This window comes from Dromiciops gliroides, chromosome 1 (assembly GCF_019393635.1).
Source record: "Dromiciops gliroides isolate mDroGli1 chromosome 1, mDroGli1.pri, whole genome shotgun sequence".
In the NCBI taxonomy this organism is placed as follows: domain Eukaryota; kingdom Metazoa; phylum Chordata; class Mammalia; order Microbiotheria; family Microbiotheriidae; genus Dromiciops; species Dromiciops gliroides.
The window spans coordinates 248,989,448-249,012,919 of record NC_057861.1 but is presented as its reverse complement, the minus strand read 5'-3'; the positions used below and the strand labels follow the sequence as shown (position 1 = coordinate 249,012,919).

Here is a 23,472-nt window from a genome sequence, read left to right as displayed (position 1 = left end):
TCAGCCATTCTCCAGTTGACAGGCATCCCCACAACTTCCACTTCTTTGCCATCACAAAGAGAGCTGCTATAACTATTTTAGAACAGATAGGTTCTTTTCATTTTTTCCCTAGTCCTCTTAAATCATAGAATCTGGACCAGTGGCTTGATGTTGAGATCACATGTGAATTATGATGATTCCACATTTAGAAGATAGAATTGCCAGATTGAAGCTTCTCTTCTGATAGATAAAACAAAGTGGGCATATTATAATGAAAGGTTCAGAGTTTGTATCTTACTGTATTGCTGAAAGAGAGGGGAAAAGGGAGCCGTGCTTTGGAACTGATGAATACACTAATGATTAATGATATCTATACTCAAGAAGACAGGCAAGAAAAAAAAAACATTTATTAAGCACTTACTATATGCCGGATATTGTGCTAAGTGTTCTAGGGTTACAAATACAAGCAAAGAGATAATACCAATACTCAAAGTATTTACATTCTAGTGGAGGAAGACAACCAAAAAAAAAAAAAGGAGCTGAAAAAAGAATGTGGTGACAAAAGTAAGAGAATTCAACACAACCAAGAGAGGAATAAAACATAGCTGGCCTGAGCCAGTCCTCAAAAGGGAGACACCAGAAACAATTCACCAATAGGAGAAGAGGGCTGGTATGTTGGAAGAAGGTTTCAGGTTGAGAAAGTGGAATAAAGACAAAATACCCAATGAAACCAACTTTTATGTTTATATAGCTTCATTAACCTGGATGGATAGAGGTGAGCTGAATATTAGGATTGTTAGGTTAATTGAAAAATGGTTGAATAACTGCACTGTTAAAGTAATTATAATTGAATAAACATTGACTTTGGGGGATGTGCCCAAAAGAGTGACCCAGGGAACTGTTCACAGCTTTGTGTTGATCTGAGTTTTCATCAGTAATTTTGATAAAAGCATGGATGGCGTAATTACCCAGTATGCTCAAACTAGGGAGCACATTGGATATCAAAAGGCTTAAAAAGCTAACAGGCTAGACTCCATTATAATACAGTTTATATAAAGCCCTACACTTGGGTTCAAATATCACCTGTACAAATTCCAGAAGTGTGGCTAGGCCAACAATTCATATGAAGATGATCTTGAGAGTTTTAGTAGACTGTTAGCTCAATGTCATCCAACAATCCTTTCTTTCTTTCTTTCTTTCTTTCTTTCTTTCTTTCTTTCTTTCTTTCTTTCTTTCTTTCTTTCTTTCTTTCTTTCTTTCTTTCTTTCTTTCTTTCTTTCTTTCTTTCTTTCTTTCTCTTTCTTTCTCTCTCTCTCTCTCTCTTTCTTTCTTTCTTTCTTTCTTTCTCTTTCTTTCTTTCTTTCTTTCTCTTTCTTTCTTTCTTTCTTTCTTTCTTTCTTTCTTTCTTTCTTTCTTTCTTTCTTTCTCTTTCTTTCTTTCTTTCTCTTTCTTTCTTTCTTTCTCTTTCTTTCTCTCTCTCTCTCTCTCTCTCTCTCTCTCTCTCTCTCTCTCTCTCTCTCTCTTTCTTTCTTTCGAGGCAATTGGGGTTGTGACTTGCCCAGGGTCACGCAGCTACTAAGTGTTAAGTGTCTGAATCTGGATTTGAACTCAGGTCCTCTTGAATCTAGGGCTGGTGCTCTATCCACTGCGCCACTAGGTGTCCCCCCAACAATCATTTCTTAAGCAATTATGGTGTGCTAGGTGCTGGGGAGACAAAGGCAGAAATGAAATGGTCTCTGCCTTCAAGGAACTTCAATTTTACAGAAATCAATAATAAATTCATATATAATAATATGCCCCCCAAAGGATAATTTGTAAAGGAAAGCAGCAAAGGTCTGAGGAGGATCAGGAAAACTCTTTAGTAGTTGAAGCTAAACTTTGTTAGAAACTAGGGATTTCTCTCCTCTTGCAGATGTGATGAGAGGCTATATTACAGGCATAGTGGACAGCATGTACAAAGACACAGAGATGGGAAATGGGGTATCATATTGAAGAACATAAAAAGGTAGGTAGGATGGACCGTAGAATTTAAAAAAGGGCAATAATGGGGAACAATCCTGGAAAGTTAAGTTGGAGCCAAGTTATGAAAGCCTTTAAATAAGTCACATGGTGGAGTTTGTATTTAACCTTCGAGGTTCTGGGAAACCACTGGAGTCTTACTGAGCACAGGAGTGGCATGACTAGATCTATTTTTTTTTTTTTTTTTGCAGGGCAGTGAGGTTTAAGTGACTTGTCCAAGGTCACACAGCTAGTGTTAAGTGTCTGAGGCTGGATTTGAACTCAGGTCCTCCTGAATCCAGGGCTGATGCTTTATCCACTATGCCACCTAGCTGTCCGACTAGACCTATTTGTTAGGAAAACCATTTTGACATATGTGCAGTGGTTGAATTAGAGTGAGAGATCAATTAGGAAGCTATCGTAGTTGTCCAGGTTAGAGGTTATGAGGGCCTAAACTAGTGTGGTGGCTACATGAATGGGTAAAAGAAAAAGAGGCGAGAAATGTTGTAGAGATAGAATTATGATGACTTGGTGATTTATGGCATATGTAGGTTGAGGGACAGTGAGGAATGAAGAATGCCTGAGGTTTTGAACTTGAAAGACTAGAAAGATGGTGATGACCTTGACAGAAATAAGGAAATTAAGAAGAAGGGTAGGTTTGGGAGGAAACATAATAAACTCTATTTTGGATCTGTTATGTTTCAAATGTTCATAGAACATATACAATATGAAATGTTTAGTAGTCAGTTCATGATAAGAGACTAGGAGAGAAACTAGGGCTAGATATATAGGTCTGTATGTGATCTGCATTGATGATAATTAGTAGCTAATGAGGTCAATAAGAGAGAATGTAGCAAGAGAAAAGGACCCAGGACACAGCCTTGGGATCTATGGAGTAGGAATAGGAGGAATTGGGAGTAGGAAATAGTTTATGATTCAGAGAGGTCTGCAGACACTGGGGATAAGATTGTACCAGGAGCATGCTGTGTGGAATACTCCAGCATCTAGGGAGATGATGTGAACCTAGGCAAGAAGAGGTCTCTCCAGGACCTCACCAGAACCATAGCAGGGCACCACTGTGGGGACAGGTACCAAGTGGCAGCTTTGTTACTCACTACCCAGTTCTAGGCCACAGATCCAGAGTGTACTGAGAAGGGTACATGTACCCTGGGCTGGCCCTGGGTCATATACTAAGAAAGAAGGGAGAAGCAAGCAGTACTTGTATATCTCAGACTTCGAAGTGAGGTCTTAGTTCCAGCATCTATCCTAGCTTGCTGCAGAATAACTAAGGCAGAAATCCCAAAGGGGGAGCCTGTAGTTCTTTCATTCTTATCCAGTAAAGTTTTCCATATAGTACAAAGCAAGGTACATATGGTATAGTATTCAGTTCTATGCATTATATTTTACCCCACAGCAAGGCATCTGGATAATGTGTTCAATTTTGAGTATCATTTGTGACAAGTAAAACTAAATCTGTGGTGGCCTTAAATTAGAAGCTTTAGCACCAGTCTTTGGGCATTAAGCATTTATTAAAGAGTAAAGGGAGAACACGTGAAGTTCAGAAAGATAGGAAATCTGTCTACCCTGGCCTGCTTCTTCTGCCACCACGAGCTTGTTCCAGCCACCCAAGAGACAGTTTCTTAGTCCTTTCAAGCAGAAGCTTCCTGAGGGACAGAAGAGGGGTGGTCCACACACACATCTCCAAGCTAATTGGCTGGTAGCATTCAAGTCCATTGATTGACACGACTTAAAGGCGGTCTTTGAATAGAGGCAAATTCCATAGAGGCAACTTCTAGGATGCCAGGCAGCTTCCAGATGCCAGGAAGACCTTTAAAAGATCATCTCGCAATGTCTTTCTCGGCCCTGGTTCTCACATATTTTAGAAATGACTGGCAAATATTTCCATAAGAGTGTAATCAGCATCACAAAGAGATCGGAGACCAACTTATGTTGTACATTGGGAGTAGAGTACATTCCTGAAGTTTGGCTGAGCTCTTCTTGTTGGTGTTTGTCCTTTGTTCTCAAAGAGGACCATGACAGATGTCATGACTTGCAATGAATTGGATTTAAGTGAGGCAGGGTTGTGCACAGTCACCAACCTCACTCTCTCCTCCAGAGCCATCTGGGTCCAGTGGCAAGATATACATCAGGATGACTGGAGATGGCCCTGGATGCAGCGGGAGACCTTGGCCTTTTAAGCTAAGACTTTTCACAGATCTCAGTGTGCTTTGGGCAATGCCCATTCATCAGTTAAGGCTAGGTAACAGAGGAGGCAAGGAAGGCCTCTTTTACCTAGTTACAAAATTGATTGGGGAGGAGGGAAGACCCTCAAGGTTTCTGACCCAAAGAGATGCCATTGCTATTTATGCCCACCCTGAGCCATCAAGAGGCCAAACAGTAGCATAGTGAAGCATGGGCTGGGATCTGTTGTTGGCCAGTGAAGGCCAGAGATATTTAGGTTTGGCCCTTATTGATTGACCTGTGTTGGGGAATGATGCACAGAGGAGGCAGCCAGAGAACCAAGGGCCTGCCTCAGATTAACGTAGGAAGAACCTGTGCTCACTACTACATATGAGCAGCTGCAGTAGCTACACGAGGTGGGGGGGAGGAGTTCCCCTCTCTCTCCTTATGAGAATCCCCAAAGAGAGTCTTATGGAGTCTCTACACACTCTACAGAAGGCAGGTGAGAGCCCAGAGTAGTTCCTTTTAAGGTTATCTAAATGGGCTGCTATTCTTGGCTCATGGTGGTCAATCATCTTTGATACAACCCCTTCCCCCTGCTGCCATCATGAGGACCAAGGAATTGCTGCATGACCTTAAAATCCTTCAGTGCTAAGCAGAGATGTCCCTCAAAGTGACTGAAAGGACTTAGCTCAGCTCCATTTGTATTTTGTAAGATGGTTCTGGGAAGCCCATCTCTACACATGAAATGTGTTCCAATCCCATCAGCTAAAGGGCCTATTCAGCCTAGAGAAGACTTAGGGTGGATGTGACAGTTGCCTCTGAGTATTAGAAGGGCCATCATAGGGATGAGGGATGAGGCTTGTTCTGCATGGCCCCAGAAGTCAGAATCAGAACTTGTCAGGAGTCATATTTCAGCTATAAATAAAGAAAACTTTTCTAAGAGATTTGCTTGAAGAGGAATGGGCTACCATGGGGTTCCCATTACTGGAATTCTTCAGGGGAGAATTGAATGCTACATTCTCATGTGGTAAAAGTTATTTGTGGTAAAGATTAATATTCCCATTTTTAGCTAACTCATTTGAGAGGGTCACACCTGGCCCACCTCAAGGTTAAGTATGCTACTGAGCTCAGAAAGGCAGCTTTTGAAGGACCTCCCCTTTGGGGGAGGAGAGATTGAACGCTCCCTGAAGGGAGGCAGGCTGCTTCTGGAATGCTAGGTGTTTTCTGGAACTCGGCCTTTTTCCTTCTGGGCCCTTGCGCTGGCGGCACGTGTTCATGCTCTCTTTCGGGCGACCGCTGTTCTGGTGCATGCTCTCGGTGTGGCGACTGTGGTCTGGGTGGCGTGCGAGCAACCTTATACTGGCGGACTGTTCAGGTGTTTGGTGAGTTTAATTACAGAAAACCCTAATAGGCTAAGTTTAGAGTTAAGAGCATTTCTCTGTATTTCTATTTTCCTATTTCCTTATCTTTGATTTTTATTACTTTCACCTTTGTTGTTTAATTAATTCCCAAGTAATAAAATCTGATCCTTTTGTGAACTAAAGTTTAGAGGCTCCTTTCTTATTGGCCTGGGAGAAATATCTAAAAAAGGCAGTTCAGAGGGGAGGGTTGAACCTAAAAGGGTCCCTCATATTTCCAGGACCCCAATATTAAGGCGAGTCACCCAAATAACGCTCCGTATATCAAATGTTGGCCCTCACACTCAGAAGGTTGTAGAGCAGTTGTGTCAAATTTAAATAGAAATGGGGTCCACTAAACTGTACATAAGGGTCCCTGTGGGCTCTGCATATTGACTTCAAAGACCACAAGTTAAGCTTATCTATGTTTTATTGTATTTTTAACTTATTTTGTTAAATATTTCTCAGTTATATTTTTATCTGGTTTGGGTCGTACTTAGTAGTGTTGGCACTTGCGACTGTCTGGTAAGGAAGATACCAGCTAGAGAAGAGGAGAAACCTGGTATTGGGGAAAGAGAGACTCCAATGTAATGTGGAAGTGTTTCCTGTTTTAATCTTACAAACTCTGTGCTGAGCTTTGCTGATACCACGACAGTGCAAAAGCTTTTAGCATTCTCTAAATTTTGATTCTCTGAGACAAAGGCCTGGTCACTCCACCCAAGTCGCATATATGTTTTCAAGACTGTAATCAGTTTTGATAATGTTCTGTTGCTGTTGTTGCTATTTAGTCATTTTTTGAGTCACATCCAATTCTTCATGATGCTATTTGGGGTTTTCTTGGCAAAGATACTCTAGTGATTGGCCATTTCCTTCCCTAGCTCCTTTTATTTTATTTTAATTTTTTTGGTGGGGCAATGAGGGTTAAGTGACTTGCCCAGGGTCACTCACACAGCTAGTGTCAAGTGTCTGAGGCTGGATTTGAACTCAGGTCCTCCTGAATCCAGGGACGGTGCTCTATCCACTGCCCCACCTAGCTGCCCCCTCTAGCTCCTTTTAAAGATGAGAAGACTGAGTTAAACAGGATTAAGTGACTTACCCAGGGTCACACAGCTAGTACATATCTAAGGCCAGATTTGAACTCAGGTCTTTTTAACTCCAGGTCCAGTACTCTATCCACCTAGTTGCTCCTGATAATGTTCAAATGAATGAAGGAATAGAATAAATGTGTAGACTTGAAATTATTTTTAAAAAGTTTTACAGTTGGCTAAAACTTCTTAAAATATAAAGTTTAGTAGATTTTTATAATAAAATGTCTACATATAAAGTCATATTAATACCCAGACAAAAATAATTTACTATTAAATCTCTGAAGATTGTTATATTATATAAATGATAAAATTTTATTGAGGATTGGATTATTCAGCTTAGTTTTCAATTCATCACGATCAACATTAGAGAAAAAATTGGAGTATGTGATTGTCTTTTAAATTTTTCTTAGAGTAGCAGAGACTACAGTTACTAGAGTCCCATCAAAATATAATTTGGTCTTCAAGGTCAAGTTAAGATGAAATATTTGGTTAAATCTTTTTCAGCAGCAATCACAAGGCTTTGAATGAATAATTCAATGTTAGCTTTAATATTTATAGATACTCCAGGGGCAAATCTGAATTGGATTTCATTACATTTCTGGGAAGTTGTTCTATCCAACTAGATGTTGTAGAAAAATTCCTTTTTCTTAGATATAAGAATTAAGAGGTACTTACAACTGAATTTTTTTGGTGGGTGTAAAAATGTTTAGAATTTTTGGAGCAGTTTTGTTTTTTATTAACATTAAAATAATTAATTTGGGGGCAGCTAGGTGGCGCAGTGGATAAAGCACCGGGCCTGGATTCAGGAGGACCTGAGTTCAAATCCGGCCTCAGACACTTGACACTTACTGGCTGTGTGACCCTGGGCAAGTCACTTAACCCCATTGCCCCGTAAAAAAAAAAAAATTAATTTTTCTTTAGCGTTTTAACCTTTATATTACCCAAATAAAGTCCATTTGGGGGAAAGAAAGGTCATATTTTTCCATTTTGATTTGTAATTGTTTTTATGCATTCTTTTTGTTACAAACGGGGCAAGTGCACTTTCTAGTGTGCAACCTCTATGATGGCCACAATCTCTAATGTTAGTAGTACAGCAAAGTTATGAGCAACAGAGTTCTTTCTCAGATTCCATTATGTTTCCAATCTGGGTTTAAATAATTCAAAACTAGCAAAGAGGGAAAAGAGAAACAATCTCTCAATAATAAATTTGTTGTAGAAAACGGAAAACAATGAATGTAAGAATCACGAAGCTCATGTTCACTTTAAAAGAGAAAGGAGTATCATGGGAGCTTTATATGTATTTGGGAAAGCTGAATTCAGAGATTGTGTGTGTGTATACATGAAGGGTAGAAGAATCAAAGCAAAACACCTAATGAAACTGAATGAGCAAGCCTGACCTTTGTAGTCTCATCACTTCATTAATCTAGATGTGAGTGGGAAGTCAATTGATTTCTTCAAATGAGGCAAATTATTCTATTAAGTTAAAATTTTTTTTAAATGTGTAGTCAGTTTTTAAAACAATTTCTCCCAATAGCGAATTATGGAATCTTAGAATTGGAAGGAACTTTAGAGATCATCTCATCCAATCTCATCTTCTTTCCTCCCCCAGATACATGAATCCCTAATAGGTAGACATAATCATCTAAGCCTCTGCTTGAGTACTTCTGGTGATGGGGAACTCAGTATCTTTATCAGACAGTCCAGATCTTGAAGTTCTTCCATGTATTGAAACCTCCCTGTAACTTCTACCCATCAATCCTAGTTCTGTGTTTTGAAGCCATATAGAATAAACACCATCCTTATTGTGTGTGATAATCCTACACATACTTGAAGAGCTCTATTGTGCCTCCCTAATTCTTTTCTTTTCCAGTCTAAACTTTTCTATTATTTTAGTTGAAATAGCTTCTTAACACTTTAACACTGGGGTTATTGTGAAGATCAATGAGATTATGTATGTAAAGCATTTTGCAAACCTTAAACTGCTATATAAATATTAGCTTTTATTTTTATTTTTACCATTCTGATTATCCTTTTCTGGGTATGTTAAAATTTTCAATGCCCTTATTAAACTGTGGTAGTCAGAAATGGACGATCTCCCAGTTGTGGTTTGACCAGTAAAGAATAAAGTGAAATATTATTTCTCTTTATCTGGACACTTTACTTTTATTAACGCAACTTAAGATTGACATAGCTGTCCCAAAATTAGTGCACAATATTGATTCTCATAGAGCTTTTAGTCAACCAAAATCTCTAGCTAAATCTCTTTCATGTGAAGTGATTTAAAGACAAAAGTCAAGTTTTTCCCAAACTACACCCCATCCCCTCCAGGGAGATGAGGATTAAGTGACTTGCCCAGAGTCACACAGCTAGTAAGTATCAAGTGTTGAGTTGGATTTGAACTCAGGTCCTCCTGAATCCAGGGCCGTGCTTTATCCACTGTACCACCTAGCTGCTCCCCTCCCCCCCCACCCCCACCCTGCCCCCGAACTATTCTTGTACAATTGATTTTGGAACTCAAGATTTTATTTTTATCCTTATTAAGCTTCATCTTGTTAGCTTTGTCTCATTCCAGCCTTTCAAAATAACTTTGAATTTGATTCTTTCGGCTAAGAAAATAGCTTTTTCCCCTAGCTTTTTGTCAACCACAAAATTAATAAGTGCCTGTTTTCGAATTGAAGACATTAGCTAAAACATACTGTTTAGTATTAATGCAAAGTAGCTTGCATATCAGCACTGAGCTTGAAAGGGTGATATCTGTATGATCTGCATGCTCACTCAGGTAAACATATGCTGATTAGAGGAAACAGTAATTCCTGGAGGCCGATTTAAGTAGAGGTGTGTGAAGGAGAGAGTTTGATTTTTCTCTGTCATTTCTGTTTCTGACCCAGGAAAGGAAAGATTATAGCTAAGGGATAGTTCCAGAAAGCTGACAGGCACAATATATTGGCAATTTAACCTTACATCCGAAGATAAAATTACCTGGTAGCAAGAGGATATTACTGCCTTTAGAAGACAAAATGTCCAGAATCAGACTCTAGATTCCAAAATAATATTAGAGGTAGTGAAACTAATGCAATGACTAAAATTAGTTGAGATTAGAAAGAAATGGGGAACTGGGTTTTTACATCTGTTTGGTTCTTGCTTCAAAGAAATTTCCCAGTATCACTATGAATTTTTTTTTTTTTTTTGCATTATGGTGTTCAGGCTTTTTGACTTGTGTTCATCAGACAGCCAGTGTAGTATGTGCCAGGCACTGTGCTAGGCTCTAGGGATGCAGAGCTCTCAAGGAGCTCACACTCTAATGGAGAGACACATACAAACAACAATCTACAAACAAGCTATATACAGGCAGGGAAGGCACTAGAATTAAGGCACTGGAAAAAAGCTTCCTGTAGAAGATGGGGTTTTGGCTGAGGCTAAGGGCAGGAGAGAGATGAGAAGAGAACATTCTGGATTTGGGAAACAGCCAGTGACAATGCTCAGATTTAGGATATAGAGTCTCTTGTTCAAGGAACAGAAAGGATGCCAGACTAAATCAAAGAGTATGTCACCATATTTGAGGGAGGGGATAATTCTTAAGGTATTAGAAGACAGGAAAATTGAGGGGAGGCAAATTATGAAGGGCTTGGAATACCAGAGAATTATATATTTGATTCTGGATATGAGAGGGAGCCATTGGAGTTTATTGTGTAGGAGGGTTATGTGGTCAGATTTGTGATTTAGGGAGATCACATTGACAGCTGAGTCGAGGATGGCCTGGAGTAAGGAGAAACTTGTGGCAGTCAGACCTACCAGAAGGCAATTGCAATAGTCTAAGCATGAGGTGATGAGAGCCTGTACCAAAGTGATGCCTGTGTCAGAGGAGAGAAGGAAGCATATGCATTAGTTGCTATGAAGGTAAAATGGGCAGGACTTGGCAACAGATTGGATACAGGGGTGGGGTGAAAGTGAGAATATGGAATGGAGGATGACATCCAAGTTTTGAGCCTAGGTTTTCTTTTTCTTTCTTTCTTTCTTTTTTCTTTTTTTTTTTTCAGGGCGATGAGAGTTAAGTGACTTGCCCAGGGTCACACAGCTAGTAAGTGTCAAGTGTCTGAGGCCAGATTTGAACTCAGGTCCTCCTGAATCCAGGGCCGGTGCTTTATCCACTGTGCCACCTAGCTGCCCATAAATTTTCTTTTGGGAGTCCTATAATATTTAACTTGCCTCTATCTTGTCTTTGAGATCAATGTTTTGCTTTTATGAAAACCATGTTTTCTTTTTAACAATATTCCTTTTTGTTTCTCTTCTTCCAGATTGTACTTTACTTCTTTGTATTTACATTTTCAATCAGGTATTTTTTTGTTTCTTTGGTGATCCTTGCCACCATGGATTCAGTTTTTCTATTCTGCCATTTATGTCTGCTGTGCAAGTCATGAATTCTGTTTTCATAATTCTTATTTCTCTTTTAAACCATTCAGGATATCTTGCTGTTGTTCCATATTCTCTTTGGAAGAGACATGGTCTTCAGCCAGTCTCATCATTTACCAATTAATTTTCCTTTGTCATATGATATTTATTCATAGATACCAGGACCCTTTTTGATCTGAACACCATATTCTTTCTATTATTAATATCTTTGTTGGTTTCTCTCCTTATGCTCAAGGTCTTTAACTGAATTTTCTCCCTTCTGAGGTCTCTGGTAATTTCAGGTTTGTTTTTTTTTCCCATTAAAGTCTCCTATTGCTCATTTTCTGACTTTTACCCCTTTGATGACAGTTTCCCTGAAAGCTAGACCTTAAAGGCTCCTAAGCTTCCTCCTACATCAGACAATTCACATTTCCCCAATTTCAGACTCTGCCTCTAGACAGTTTTGGAGGGAAAATAACTGGTTCCACCTGGATGCTGGGCCTTTTGGACGTGCCTGGTGAATCCATACCACTTGGGCATCCTGTTACAGTTCCTTCTCTTCCACAGTTCTCTAGCTGACTACTATTGCAGTACAACACACTGCAATCTCAGCCATGAGCATTGTTCTTCCTCTTGGTTTTCCAAGTCATTGGAAGATAGAGTAGAGTTGAATTCTCTTACAGTTCTGCCAGAGTATGGTGGGAAGTGGGGGAAGGAAGCTGCGCTGTGTGTATTAGGGGTTAGAGGTCAACTTTCTCTGCTGTTGATTCATTGGGTTTTACCTTGTTTGAGTTTGTGGTGTCCTAGATGGTTGAAACAGCTAAACTTCCTTTATCTCTTGTGCATAATTCCTGTTTTGGAGAAGTTTGAGAGATTGTGAGGATTAGAGAAAAAGTCTAGTCCTCTATCTTGTTACTCATGTGACCCAGATATCTGTAACGATTGGAATGACGCCACCTGCTGGAGACTTACTGTAGAAGAGTTCTGCCCATGAAGCAAAGGTCTTTGAGGGCAAGACCAGGAGTCAGGAAGTGACGCGGGCTAGTGGGAGGAGGAAGGAAGAGACTGGCGCTCAGTCTCACGCTCTTTCCTCTGGACGCTGGCGGAGAAGGGAGCTAGAAATGTGCTCTCCCTTTAATAGATAGGAATCTAGGCCTTTCTCTCTCTTTACCAAATTCTTATTCTCCTTAATAAATGCTTAAAAGTCTAACTCTTGCTAAAGCTTGTAATTTTATTGGCGACCACTCATTAGATATTTTAGACAGTTTAGCTAGAATTTTAGCCCTTAACATATCTATAAATACTAAGTGCTAAATTACTCTTTTAGCAATCTTGTTATCTCGCACAACTTCAACTAGCACCTTTATGCAGATAACTTCTAAATCTATAGCTGCAAGCTCTTGATTGGCATTTTCAACTGTCTACTTTATATCTAAATATATATGCCCTAATGGCACCTCAAGCACACCATGTCTAAAATGGAACTGTTCCCTCCAAACTTGTTCTTTCTTCTCAATTTCCTATTTCTGTCAGTTGCCCTATTACTCAGTCACTTCATGTTGATAGGCTTGGTATTATCTTTTTTTCATCCCTCTCTGTTGCTTCCCCCTCCCAATCAGTTGCTAAATCTGGTTGATTCTGTCTCTTCAATATCTCTTGCATCTTCTTCTTCTTCTTTTCCCTTCCTACTACTGCAGGCTTTGTAGATGCCTCCTTACCACTGATATGGGCTATGGTACTGCTTTCCTAATTGATCTTTACTTTTAGTCTTTCTTTTCTCCAATTTGTATTTCATATTTCCCAGCAGATCAATATTTGTGAAAAACTGATGCAATACTATCCCTTCTCCAGTCAAAACTTTTCAGTGACTTGAATGCCTTCTGAATACAATCCAAACTCCTCAGCTTTCCCCACATGGTCCTCCCCAGTCTGGCATCACACTGACTTTTAAGCCTTATCTCATATCACTACACTCCATGCACTCTAACCTCCAGCCAATCTAGATTACCTGCCTTGTGCTTTTTTGTTCCTTTGCCTTTGCTCACATTTTCCTGTCTATGGAATGCCCTCAATCTACTGAGGTCCTTCAAGATCCAACTCAAATGCCAAATCTTCTATCAAGCCTTTTCTGTTCCTCTAGTCAGAAATGATCTTTCCTTCTTCAGATAAACATAAATAACACTTTAGCCTTCTCTAGGCAGCTAAGTGTCTCAATAGATAGGAGCACTAGGTCCGGAGTAGGGAATACTTGAGTTCAAATTTGGCCTCAGATACTTTCTGGCTTTCTGACCCTGGACAAGTCAGTTAACCTCAGTTTCTTCATCTGAAAAATGGGGATAAAACTATCTACCTCCCAAGGTTTTTGAAAGGAACAAATGAAATACTGTTTGTAAAATGCTTAGCACAATGCCTACCACATAGTAAGCACTATATAAACATGAATCATCATTATTATTATTTATTATCATTTTTGCATATATTCATTTGTGCATGTGTTGTATCCCTCACCTGGATTGCAGTACGCTCCATGTGACCTTGTCTTATTGATTATTATATCTCCTCTATGTCTCTCCTTACATAAATTTTTTTGTCAGCAGAGGAGGGGGTAGTCCAGAGTTTTAATTACATTTATTTAAGTATCTCCTGGTGAAGAAACTACTTCAGCCAATGAGGGTGCATGACTGCTATGCAGCTCATAGTCTTAACAGTGTTGCCTGGATCAAAGAAAGATAAGTGTTGTACATAGTCAGGATGTGTCAGAAGTGGAATTTGAATTGGGTTTCTCTCACTTTGAGACCATGATACGTGCTCTGTACATATTTGGTACTTAATTAACATTCATTGAGTGACATTAGAAGATTTGCTGGCAACATGAGTAACTTATTAATCTAGTGTGCCAAACAAGAATGTTTAGTTAGATAAATGTCTTTTCACTTAGTCATTCAATATTTAGTATATTTCTGAGTCCTTGTTGTAAAAGACATTAAAATGTTTTCCTTGTGTTTTTTTCTTCTGTATAGGGGGCCTTATCAGTGTCAATATGAGTGAAATCAGTTTAGATGAAATTCAACAGGTATTCTCTAAGGATTTAGACATTGGTCCAGGTGGTCATTGGAGGCCCAAAGACTGCAAACCCCGATGGAAGGTGAGAGAAACTGCTTCATATCAATATTATGGTTTGAGTGTGAAAGTAGATTAGACTCAGAATATGGAATTGATCTCACTTATCTTTATTCCTTTAATCAATTGAAATCTTTATCTTCAAGTGATAGTATAAGGGTATTGATAGCTGTTATGTGACAACATCGGAATTACAAATATTATGCATGTGTTTTTTAAAGTTCCTAGTAAAAAAGATTTAGTATAAACAGGTGATGATCATATCACAATCTGATACAATGAAAGAAAGTTGGATTTAGAGTTAGAAAACCTGGTTTTGAATCCTGACTGTCACTTAGAGGCAGCTAGCTGTCAGAGGATAGAGCACTACACCTGAAGTCAGGAAGATGTGAATTTAAATTTGGCCTCAGATACTAGGTGTGTGATACTGGGACAAATGCCTTAACCTCTTTTTGCCTCAGTTTGCTCATCTATAAAATGCAGATAATAAGAGCACCTGCTTCCTAGGAGTATTGTGAGAATAAAAAGAGATAATATTTGTCAAGTGCTTTGCAAAACACTTAAAGCATTATATAAATGCTAGTTGTTATCATTATCATTATCATTATTATTATCACTTATTAGATTTATGACCTTGGATCCAGAAAGACTTGAATTCAAGTCCAGCTTCTGACACATCCTGACTATGGGACCCTTGGCAGATATTTTATTCTCACAGTGCCTCAGAAAACACTTTAAGACCAAAACATGCAGGAAAAAATGCTAATTTGCCCTGGTAGAGAGAGTTCTCATTACCCAGGAGTTCTTATGCCAATAAAACCACAAGTTCATTCCTGATCCCTAGACATATGGATCTAATGAATAAAAGAAAAGGTACTTTCTAAGCACTATGTTCAAAGCACTGCTAAGAGCCAGTGATTCATATGGAAAAGCAAAACAGGCCCATCCCTCAAGAGACTCACATTTTTATTATTTATTTTAAAAAAATGTTTTAAGACAATTGGGGTTAAATGATTTGCCCAGGGTCACACCTCTAGTGTCAAATATCTGAGATGAGATTTGAACTCAGGTCCTTTTGACTCCAAGGCCACTGCTCAATCCACTGTGCCACCTAGCTGCCCCTAGAGACTTACATTTTTATAGATGGAGACAACACATAGAATAGTTCATTTGTAATTGAGTTGGAGAGGCTTAGTGGTTTTAGGGTATAGCAGCAAAGCATATATGGTAACGCATCTTTTGAAATATCGTTTTCATTGATGAAACCATCTACATTTCTGATGTTAGACCATTTGAATCCAAAGCGTCAAGCACCTTGATTCTGCTCCACATTTTCAGTAATTTTAGCTGCTAACAGGTTGCATCGCCACATACATTTAAAATACTAAAATTATCGAATAGTTCTATAATCTCATTATTTTGGATGTTCTCCCCAGTGATGTAGTTTGCAACCCTTTTATGCCTGACCATTCTGTGGTTCAGTTCCCCACCTAAGTCTGTTCTCAGATCACTGTATGATCGGGGGCCTCACTGTCTCCTGATAACATTTGTAGAGCACTTGTGCTCTCTACCTGTGATCCTTTGTTTTTGTCATGTGACCAAAACATCTTTTTACGCCCTCATATATTTTCTTGGTGGCATCTTTAACCCCAATTGTTCAAAATTAATTATTTGTTCTATATTGAACCCTGAATGTAGCTTTTTGGCTACTGTAGTAGTTCATGATCTGTAGCCATACAACACCACCAATATTGTTATTAAAAAGATGAACGTTTGGTTCTGGGGGAAGTTTAGAGATATTAAAGGAGTTTTATGGTTTCCTCAAGTTTCCCATTCCTCTTGACTAATTCTGATTGCACACTAGGCCCTTCTATCCTCCACTACCTATCCAAAGTCTATCCAAGCCCATGTTCATTGTTTCTGTGACACTATCTACCCATCTCATCCTCTGCTGTCCTCTTCTTCTTTTGTCTTTAATCTTTCCCAACATCAGGGTCTCTTCCACTAAGTCCTGTTTTCTCATTATGTGGCAAAAATATTTAAGCTTCAATTTCAGTATTTGTCCTTGCAATGAATAGTCTGAATTAAATTCTTTAAGTATTCATTTGATCTCCTTGCTGTTCAAGGGACTCTCAGAAGTCTTCTTCAGCACAACAGTTTGAAAGCATTGATTCTGTGGCTCTCAGCTTTCCTTACAGTACTACTCTCACAGTCATACATTGCTACTGGACTATTCAGACCTTTGTTAACAAGGTGATGTCTCTGCTTTTTATTATGCTGTCCAGATTTGTCATAACTTTCCTTCCGAGGAGCAAGTGTCTTTTAATTTCATGACTAAGGTCATTGTCAGAAGTTATCTTTGAGCCCAGGAACATAAAACATGACACTGCTTGCATTTCTTCTCCCTCTATTTGCCAGGAAGTGATGGGACCAGTTCCCATGATCTTAGTTTTTTGATGTTAAACTTCAAGCCAGCGTTTACACTCTCCTCTTTGACCCTCATCAAGAGACTTCTTAATTTCTCTTAACTTTCCACTTTATCAGACTTAAACTTTATGAAAATTATTTTGACAGCTTTGTGGAGAATAGATTGGAGAGGGGAGAGACCTGAGGCAGGAAGACCAATTAGGAGATTATTGAAGTAGTCCAAGTGAGAGGTGATGAAGGTTTGAACTAGGGTGGTGGCTGTCTGGGTGGAGAGAAGGGGACATTTGAGAGAGATATGGAAGAAATTAAAGGATTTGAAAACTTAATAGATATATGGGGTGAGCAAAAGTGAACCTAGGTGACTAGGAGAGTAGTGAAGCACTCAGCAGAAATAAGGAAATTTGGCAGATAGATGGGTTTTGAGGAAAATATATTGAGTCTCTTTTGAACATGTTGAGCTTAAGAAATTGCTGGCGTGGGATTAGATCTTGGGAGAGAAACTGGGGTCTGCTATAGATTTGGAAGTCATTTGCATAGAGAAGATACAGAGCACATGCAGGAAGAGAAGGTAGTCAACAGCATCAGATGCTGATGAAGAAAGGGTGGCCAAGGATGCAGTTCCATCCAGAGGGAGTCAGATAGATCTCAGTAAGTGCCAGAAGATGGAGCAAGAGAGGAAGTGGTTTAAAGTTTGCTAATTTGGGATCATGTGTTCCAGAGGTCACAGTGGAAGGGATGGGCTCTTTTAGAGTGAAACATTTTAGGGGCAGGGTTGAGGTGAATGGGAATGAGGAGTTAGAATAGAATAGAATAGAATAAAAAGTTGGATAGAGAAAGTTCTTTGGCTGCTCAGTATTAATGTACTAGTAAGTGAAAGAGAGTGAGAGTATGTTAATAACTGGGGAATGAAACCTTCAAAGTATCAATGAGTTCTGCTGGTTTAGTTTGGTGATTAGAAGGATAAAGGTTGACTCTCAAGGGTTTGGCATAGCTCTTACTTGCTGTGTTGCCATGTCCTAGGAGGCATCTGGGAGCCCAAGATTTCCATGAATTCTAGTGGTATCTTGGAATGTCTTTCATAAAATATCTTGATTTCAGTCACATCCACATTCACAGTAGGCATGAGCAGATGGTGGTATGTTCCTGGCCAAGAGACTGCTGTGTCCCAGGATTTGTTACTATGAATGTTAATACTCCCTCCCCCATGGAAAATGGAACAAATCAATGATCTACAAATCAATTATGTAGGGGCGAGGCTACAAGAAAACATTATTCCTTGGTGAATCCCACCTCCATTTGGGTATCATATAGTCATTTCTCATCTATAAAGTTAAAGATATGTTTCTAATCTATAAAATTGGTTTGGGGAATTACTTTAGGCAGGAAAAAGAGTTATTTTGTTAAAACTATTTCATGGTCAGAGAATTCACCCCCTAGAGGCCACCTGCTGGTGCTAACTCCCTTCTGGTAAGCAGATAGCCTGTCACTTGGCCTATACTGGAAGCTTTTATAGCTCAGGAGAACCTGCCAGAGTTTTTGCTAGCTGCCATTGCCTTTGAAAACCAAGGGCCATTTTCATGGCACAATTAGAAAATTGAGTAGGACTTTGGTTTATTTTTTAAACGTCTTGGGGAGCAGCTGGGTGGCACAGTGGATAAAGCACTGGCTCTGAATTCAGGAGGCACTGAGTTCAAATCCGGCCTCAGACACTTGACACTTACTAGCTCTGTGACTTTGGGTAAGTCACTTAACCCTCATTGCCCCCCCCCCAAAAAGTCTAAAAATGTAAGGAATATTAACATGCTCTGAAACCCTAAGGTTTGTAAAAAAGCACTTATATCACCTCATTTGAATATCACAACAATCTAAGTAGATAGGTACTCTAGTTATTCCCATTTTACAGATAAGTAAGCTAAGGCCCAGAGATGTTAATTGAAAATATAATTGTTGACAGTTAAGTGACAATTACAATTATTGCTATTATCATCATCCAGTATTCATATAGTGTTTTTACCATGTGTCAGTCACTATGCTAAGCCCTTTACAATTATTATCTCATTTGAGACTCACAACAAGTCTGGAAGGTAGGTGCTATTATTATCTCCATTTTACAGTTGAAAAAACTAAGGCAAACTGAGGTTAACTGACTTGCCCAGGATCACACGGCTAGGCAGTTTGAAGCTGGATTTGAACTTGTCTTTCTGACTCCAAGATCAATGTTCTATTTACTGCTGTACCTAGAAAAACTTTTGTTATTGACCTGGTGCTTATTGTTTAATGTCTAGTCCAGCTAACTTCCAAGAAGCTCATTATTCTGATGACCATAGGATAATGAATTTTTTTTTGGCCACAGCCATTTTTGAAGACTATTACTAAGTCAGAGAGATTGTGATCTCTTTCAATACTCACAGCAATGAAGTAATAGGTCCTTGAAATATTGCAGTAATAGCAAAATTTTGTAAAATTACTAAAATAGTAAAAGAATAACAGACATATCAAAATTAATTTGTTTTAAGATAATTCATGAGGGTGGCATACAGTGAGCAAATATTGAGGGTGCTTAGATTTGGGCTACTTCATAAACCAAAAAGTCCAGTGGAGGTATAGATTCAAGTGAGTCATCTTTTAAGCTAAGTTTTTTGTGTTTGTATGTGTGTTGTTGTTTTTTTTTTACTAAAGTACCTTAGAATTATCATTAATGGCAGCATTTGTACAAAACATTAAATATCAACTCCTTTGGGAATTTTCAGTTCTTATCTTTATGCCCATTTTTAATATTGAAATGAGAGTTTCACTATTTTGTATTTTTGAAGGTGGCAGTTCTCATTCCTTTTCGTAATCGCCATGAGCATCTTCCAATTTTTTTCCTGCACCTGATACCAATGCTACAGAAACAGCGATTGGAATTTGCCTTTTATGTCATTGAACAGGTGAGACTTATTATTTAAAGTGGTAAATAAATGTGTTGAGTTCTGAGACCTTCTTCTTTAAATGGATTAGGATTTACATTTATCACAGCCAACTAATGGTCATGTGTTCAGTAAAAATTGTATTTCAGATCTAGTTTAAATTCCAACTTGCCAATTTCCTTTATTTGGTCAGTAGCTACTTAATTAGATACTATTTAAAAATCACAGTCTTTGTTAGGTTACAGCTAATATTAACTTGTAGTGCTAAAATCACTACTTCTCCCCCATTAACCATATCCCTTAAAAACCCATGTTGTGTTGCCACATCTGCTGACAAACTTTTGCTTCTGAGTAGAATTAAAATGTTCAAAATGTTTTGGATCCTTTTATATAAAATGAATACTTGGGGTCTGACTCTTCCTAAGATTCTTTGTCTTAATTACCCTCATTGTATACAGAATTTATAAGATACTTGATAGTCTACAGTTTAGAATATACACAAGAACTATATGAAGAAAACTACAAACAATTGATTTCATAAATATAGACCAAAATGGATGGAAAAATGAGTAATTGGGAGGATAAGCCCATTTAATAAGTGACAATAATACTTAAATTAGTTTATGTATACAATGCCACGCCAATCAGACTATTTAAGTATTATTTTATAGCATTATAATTAGATAATGGAATTCTTATGGGAAAAAGTTCAATCCTAAAAGAAATACATGAAAGACATGAGAATAAAGGGAATCTAGCAGTATCAGATCTCAGACTTCACTGAAAAGTGGTTATTATTAAAAACAGTTCAATACTGGTTAAGGAATAGAAAGATAAACCAGTGGAATATATTAGGTTTATAACAAGCAAAGGTTTTAAATACCCTAGTATTTGGCAAACACAAAGGCCCCAGCTACTGGGATAAGTAATTATTATTTGACAAAAAGTGCTGGGAAAATTAGATAGCTGCAGTGTAGAAGAAATGAGGTTTAGATCAGCACCTTGTACCTTATACAAAAATAAGCTCCAAATGTTTTATGTACACATAAAAGGTCACATCATTAAACAAATTAGAGAAGCATGAAAAAAAAATTACCTATCAGATCTGTGGATGGTGGAAAAGTTCATTATCAAACAAGGAACAGAGAAGATCATAAAAGATAACATGGAAAATTTTGATCACATAATTTTTTGGGGGGTGGGCTGATGAGAGTTAAGTGACTTGGCCAGGGTCACACAGCTAGTGAGTATCAAGTGTCTGAGGTCAGATTTGAACTCAGGTCCTCCCAAATCCAGGGCCAGTGCTTTATCCACTGCTCCACCTGGCTGCCTACTTGATCACATAAAATTTAAGGTTTTTTGCACAAACAAGCCTAATAAGCTAAAAGGGAAAGGATTCACTGAGAAAAAAAATCTTTGTAGCAGGTTTTTTTCAATATTCTCATTTTCAAGATACTTAAGGAACTGATTCAAATTTATAAGAAAAAGAGCCATTCTCCAATCAACAAATGGTCTAAAGATAAGAACAGATGGTTCTTAAGAGAATAAACCTAGGCTTTCTACAGCCTTATGAAATAATACCCCAAATCATTAATAATTAGAGAAATGATAGTGAAAGTAATTCTGAGATTCCACCTCACACCCTTGGAAATGGAAAAGATAACCAAAAAAGAGAATGATAAATACTGAATGGATTGTGGAAGACAAGAGTATTGATCTACTGATGATAAGCCTGTGAATGGATACATTCTGGAAAGCAATTTGGAATTATCCACAAAACCTTACTAAACAATGTATGTCCTTTGATTCAGCTAAAACCCTACTAAGCTTATATCCAAAAGAGATCAAAGAAAGAGGAAAAGCTCCTTATGTACAAAAATATTTGTAAAAGCTTCTTTTGCAGTGATAAAGAACTGGAAATTAAGAGGATTTCCAACAGTTGAGGAATGGTTGAATAAGTTGTGGTGTATGAATGCATTGGCATAGAATTGAGTTATAAGAAATAGATAGTTTCATAAAGACATGGGAAGGCTTATATGAACTAATGGAGAATGAAGTGAAAATTTTTGAGAACTTTTTTAAACTGATGAAGAATGAAATGAGTAGAACCAGAACAATTTTTTTATACAATCACAACAGTATTGTAAAAACCAAAAAAACTTTGAAAGCTGTAACAACTATCATCAATACAATAACCATTCATTATTACAGAATATCTTTTTTTTTTTTTTGGTGAGGCAATTGGGGTTAAGTGACTTGCCCAGGGTCACACAGCTAGTAAGTGTTAAGTGTCTGAGGCCGGATTTGAACTCAGGTCCTCCTGACTCCAGGGCCAGTGCTTTATCCACTGCGCCACCTAGCTGCCCCCTATTACAGAATATCAATGATGAAAACATGCTTTCTTAGAGGTGGCGGATTTTGCAGAATGAGACATATTTTTACGTACTTGTGTACTTGGGGGACTTGTTTCACTTGACTATGCGTATTTTCTATAAGAAATCTTTTTGTTTCTTTTCCTTTTTTAATGTGGTAGGGATTGGGAGGGGGAGAAAACAGATTTTAGTTCATTTAAAAAATTAGAGAGGCAGTGGCAATGCTATAAATGTGGAATGTTTTATGCAATTTCAGATGAAATCACTGTGTTATTAGTTTTACTTAACTTTTATTTCGTTAAAACAGCAAGAAAGTGGGATTAATCTGTAAATGTAAAACAAAGCACATCAATAAAATGGAAAGTGGCCCCAAAAGTTAAGAAAATAATTTTTCAGTTATGATTTGTGAATTTAAATAGCGAAATACACAGAGTTATTTTAAACCCATAACTGATATTTATATAGTACCTTAAGGTTTATAAAGCATTTTACATACATTATCTCATTTGCTGAACAACCCTATAAAGTAAATATCACAGTTATTAGTATCCCCTTTTACAGATGAGGTTTCAATCTGTCTACAAGTTGTAAGGATTAAGGATCAGAATATAAACTCAAATCTTTTTTTAAAAATTCTAATTCTCTTTTCTCTATACTACATTGCTTTTCATAAATATTTTAAATAAGTATAATATATACATACTTTAATGAACTTATGATCTTATTGGAGCCAATATGTCCTTTCTGTGTTCAAATTGCAACTCATACATTCCTTCTTATCTTATAATAATACTTATCCATCTCCTTCCACAAATCCTTCATAGTGGATCCACCTAGCATGTTGGAGCCGTTCTCTGTCTCTAATGTTTCATGTATAGGGGTTCCATACTTGGGCTGTTACCCATATTCTTATTACACCTTCTTTTTGGGTCATACATGACCTAAATGGTGTTGTTTATGCTACTTTAAAGCAAATCATTTTCGATATATGCTGCAGCCTTCCACCATAGATCTTTACATTGTCTGTTAGGTTGAACATAGTTTTGATTATTCAAACATTGTGGTGTTCCATGATTCACAGCCATATAGCATCACTGGGAGAGTATTATGTTTGTGTGTATGATTAACTATGCATATATTTCTCCCCATATATATGTATATGTATAAAGAAAGAATTGTCACTGGGAGAGTATTATGTTTGTGTGTATGATTAACTATGCATATATTTCTCCCCATATATATGTATATGTATAAAGAAAGAATTGTCTAAAGTTATTTTTGACACTATATAATTTATTAAAATGCAGTATCTTTTTAGAGTGGTATAGACCATCCATAAAAATAAATACTATACCAGATTTTCAAGTATAAGATTGGTCAAATGAAAATCAGACAATAAGCAACTTAAATGTAAATTAATGTACTTTTTCTATCCTTTTGATTTCCATTTTGTTTGATTTTACTGGAAATCCTGTGGATGTACAACAGAATTCTGGTTTTATACAGTGTAGGCAGATGTTTGCATTTTCCTAGCCTATTAATTATGGGGAGCAGTATTTGGGATTAGAAGACAGTTGAACAGATAAATATAGGTGGAGTCCATACACAA

The 23,472-nt window shown here is 37.8% G+C and overlaps 1 protein-coding gene across 1 annotated transcript in view; it reads left to right on the top strand.

The window, feature by feature from the left end:
* The window catches only part of B4GALT6 (beta-1,4-galactosyltransferase 6), a 93,917-nt gene that overhangs the window by 40,860 nt on the left and 29,585 nt on the right, over positions 1–23,472 (top strand). Inside the window, exons 4-5 of the mRNA XM_043978487.1 lie at positions 14,056–14,180; positions 19,396–19,512. Of these exons, the coding sequence (XP_043834422.1) occupies positions 14,056–14,180; positions 19,396–19,512 (242 nt within the window). The remainder of the gene's footprint in view (positions 1–14,055; positions 14,181–19,395; positions 19,513–23,472) is intronic.